Genomic DNA, 3,351 nt, shown 5'->3' with positions numbered 1-3,351 from the left:
ATTCCTAACTCGAATCTCAATTTATAAAAGATGATTGAAAGAAGTAAAGTAAGAACAGAAGGCAAGTGTGGGACTAAAAGTGTGTCATGGCTCAATGACATTGGTTTCTAATAAAGGCGTTAAAGTGAAAAACACTTTCATAATGAATTCAATGATACGATTAAAGAACAATTTGCATAAGATTCCAAATTACAAAACTAAGCCTTTAAAATTAACCACTCATCAACCTACCCCACATCAATCAAAGTGTTATACATGTTAGATGGACGTTTAAAAACATCATAATGGAGAAGCTAATCAAGAGAGAGTTGGGACCAAGTGTCCAAGCATGCACTTTATTGTTCTTCTATAGGTTGGAAATCATTCACTAGGAATCATTCATGACCATGCCTATGCCAAAAAAATGGTGTGAATGATGTAACTTGAAGGAGTGTGCATCGAAAGCAACGACACATACAAGTCGTCTTAGATCCATATCCGTGTGGACTTAGTGTGCACTAAAAGTACACATGATGGCATATTTGCTAGAACAAAGTGCGAATGATATAGATAGATGATGCATCAACATTATGAATAATCAAATCCCGTTTTGTATATTGCGTAGTACAATAATAAAGTTACAACCAAACTTAATCTTAGCAACATATGTAGTGGCATATTGTACAAGAAGATAATTAACAAGAACATGATAAATAAGTCACTAAAAACATACATAAATATGAAGGCCAATTTATGGTGCCAATGGTTGTTGCTTGTTGTCATAGGGTTTGGTGGATTTACTAGATTTTCTTTTTAAGATGATAATCCATGTAATGACCTCTAGTAATAAAGCAATTCCACCCAATGTGGATATCACAACTATGTAGGATGTTCTCCATTTGCTTTCTGGTGATAATATATCAAGACCCTTGAACACATTGATGACGCCAAGAACAAGGATCGCGTACCCGATCCCATGGTGATAGATGTTCCAATAAAACCTGAACTTGTGGTCTTTGTTCGGTCTCAAGAACAATGCAAAAACCTAAAAATGACCAAAAACAAGATTACATTAAGGGGCAACAATGCAGTTAATTTTGTTTGTGAACCATAAGTGAATATTGGCTATTTACTTTTGCTAAAAAATAAATGAAAAAACAACTTCATTAAAAGTAAAAGTAGCTCCATGTGATGTATCATCTCTTTTGATGTTTGATGGAAATTGCCTTTCAATTATTAAATTGCAAACCTTCCATTGTAATGAATATAAAGAAACAGAAAGTCAAAAAGATTGACTTTTGAGATCAAACCCATATTACCTGCCAAAAATTTGTACAAAATATCACAGCTATAACTATATGCTATGTGCTATATGTACAAACTTATAGGGGCTAGGATTGCAAAAAGCTAGATATAAATGGTTAAAGGCAAATTCAAGAAGTTTGACCACAAAAATCAACATGATCTGTACATTATGCATCTTAAGATATCAAAATACCCAAACTTTCATATGTATTCTGTGTAATACCATGCATCAACTAGAAATATGCCAAGTGAAGTTTGACTCTGAAAGTCAAAAGTACCATACCTGGACAGTTGCAAGAGAAAATAGTGCAATCCCAATGTCGCGGTGAGTGTTGTACGTGACACCCTTTGAATCGGATCCAAGTTTGAGCCCAGTTGCCCAACCCGCAACCCCAACCGCATAACCCGAGACTTGGCAGAAAGCGTGAAGATAAAACCATGCTGGATCTGCAGATGGGAATGCTCTAAGGTATCTAGCAATGATGATTCCAACTGGAAAAAGAATTCCCCAGCTAACCGCATTTAGTATCCCATGAATCTGAGAAATGAAATAACAATACAAATTACAATTCAATACTCAATTATCTTTTTTTGTTGAATCAATAAAGTGATTAAAGTCTACTGGAATTTTAATACATTTATTATTGATAACCAACATAATTGAATAAATGATAAACCAAAAGAATTTCCATTAACCAAAAACAGCTAGAAAGAAAAGCAGAAATTTTAGTAAAAATAAAAAGTTACTCCAAATGGTATTAAACAATGTAAATTGGTTAAAGTAATCATTAAAAATAGGGAAAGCTTAAAAGTTAAAACCCCCAAATCCTAGTTACCAGGAACAACAACCTAGTTGACACATGAACTAAACAACCAAAGTACAAAACAAAATCTAATTGGTCAACTAGGTTTGACCCATGAACCATTCTAATGTTCTAAATACTAACACATGTTATTTAAATTTTAATAAACCAAACAATATTATAATTCAGAAATTTAATATTTATCAACAAATAAAATTTCATTCATAACAAAGCTATTTATAAAACCGATAAAAATATAGTACAATAGTACTTACATTTTTCTTTCTGGTGCGAGAACCACCACCACTCCCACCGCTACTCCGTCCACTCAACAAATCCAACCGCCCTTTCGCCGCCAAATTCACGGGCAAAAACGCATGTTTCGCGGGAAACCCATCTTCGGTCACCGAGGGGCCCACCTGCCAAACCTGATTAACCGTCGTGACACCCTTTTCCGGCAACACAACCGTCGCAAATAACTTAATCAACCCATCAGAATACTCAGCTCTCTTATCCTTAACATCAAAAGCCAACTTACCCTCCACAATGGAAGTATAAGAGCTAATATTATACGTCTTGACCACCATGGTTCCATTGGATGCTTTGTAAGCTAGTAACGCTTGTGCTCCAGCCATGCCTTCAGCTGTGGGATTGATGGCCCATGAGACCCACCCGGAGGCTGTGGCTGGAGGTGCTATGAAGGCTATGGAAAGAGTGTTTTGTGGTGTGTTGAGTGACCAGTGGAGGTAGGAGTTGAGGCTAGGTAAGTCGTTGCAATGGTTGTATAGTTTGTTGTTGGTGAACTTTTGGGTGGTGCAGGTGAGTTGGGCATGAGAGAGGTGTGGTGTTAAGAGTGTCAGGATGGTGAAGAAGAAGATGTACGCCATTGGTGTGGTTGTGTGAAGCATGTGACGAATGTGAATTATGATAATGTGACATTTATATAGCCACATTATATAATGTATGATAAAAATATCACAATCAGGAAAAAGAAATAAAGAAAAGGAATTTGTTTGTTTTTTTCTTTTTCTATTTATGGTGTGTGTTTTAGGGATCATTTTTCCATACACTTGTTATAAACTGTAGTTTATATAATGGTAAATAAATAATAGTTTGCTATGTAAATTTTTTTTAAATATTTATTTAATAGAGAGATGTATAGAGACAAAGACCTTGTTTTATGTTTAATAGGGAGATATGATGAAATCAAACTGAGAATTATATAAAAATATTTTAATGTAAAACTTAAATAGAATTAATGTTA

The 3,351-nt window shown here is 34.8% G+C and overlaps 1 protein-coding gene across 1 annotated transcript; it reads right to left on the bottom strand.

Annotated features, from left to right (window-relative positions):
* Positions 1–571: 571 nt before the first annotated feature.
* Positions 572–2,974, bottom strand: LOC143594983 (cytochrome b561 and DOMON domain-containing protein At3g25290-like). The gene is made up of 3 exons (XM_077074145.1): positions 2,363–2,974; positions 1,568–1,822; positions 572–1,024 (listed from the first exon to the last, which is right to left on the bottom strand). The coding sequence occupies exons 1-3, from the start codon at positions 2,972–2,974 to the stop codon at positions 731–733; spliced, it is 1,161 nt and encodes a 386-aa protein (XP_076930260.1). The 3' UTR covers positions 572–730.
* Between the last annotated feature and the right edge of the window lie 377 nt (positions 2,975–3,351).

This window comes from Bidens hawaiensis, unplaced genomic scaffold (assembly GCF_021521415.1).
Source record: "Bidens hawaiensis isolate Kalapana, Puna unplaced genomic scaffold, B.hawaiensis_p1.1 tig00044428_1, whole genome shotgun sequence".
NCBI lineage: Eukaryota > Viridiplantae > Streptophyta > Magnoliopsida > Asterales > Asteraceae > Bidens > Bidens hawaiensis.
The sequence above is the reverse complement of the archived record's forward strand: the minus strand, read 5'-3'. Positions and strand labels throughout refer to the sequence as shown.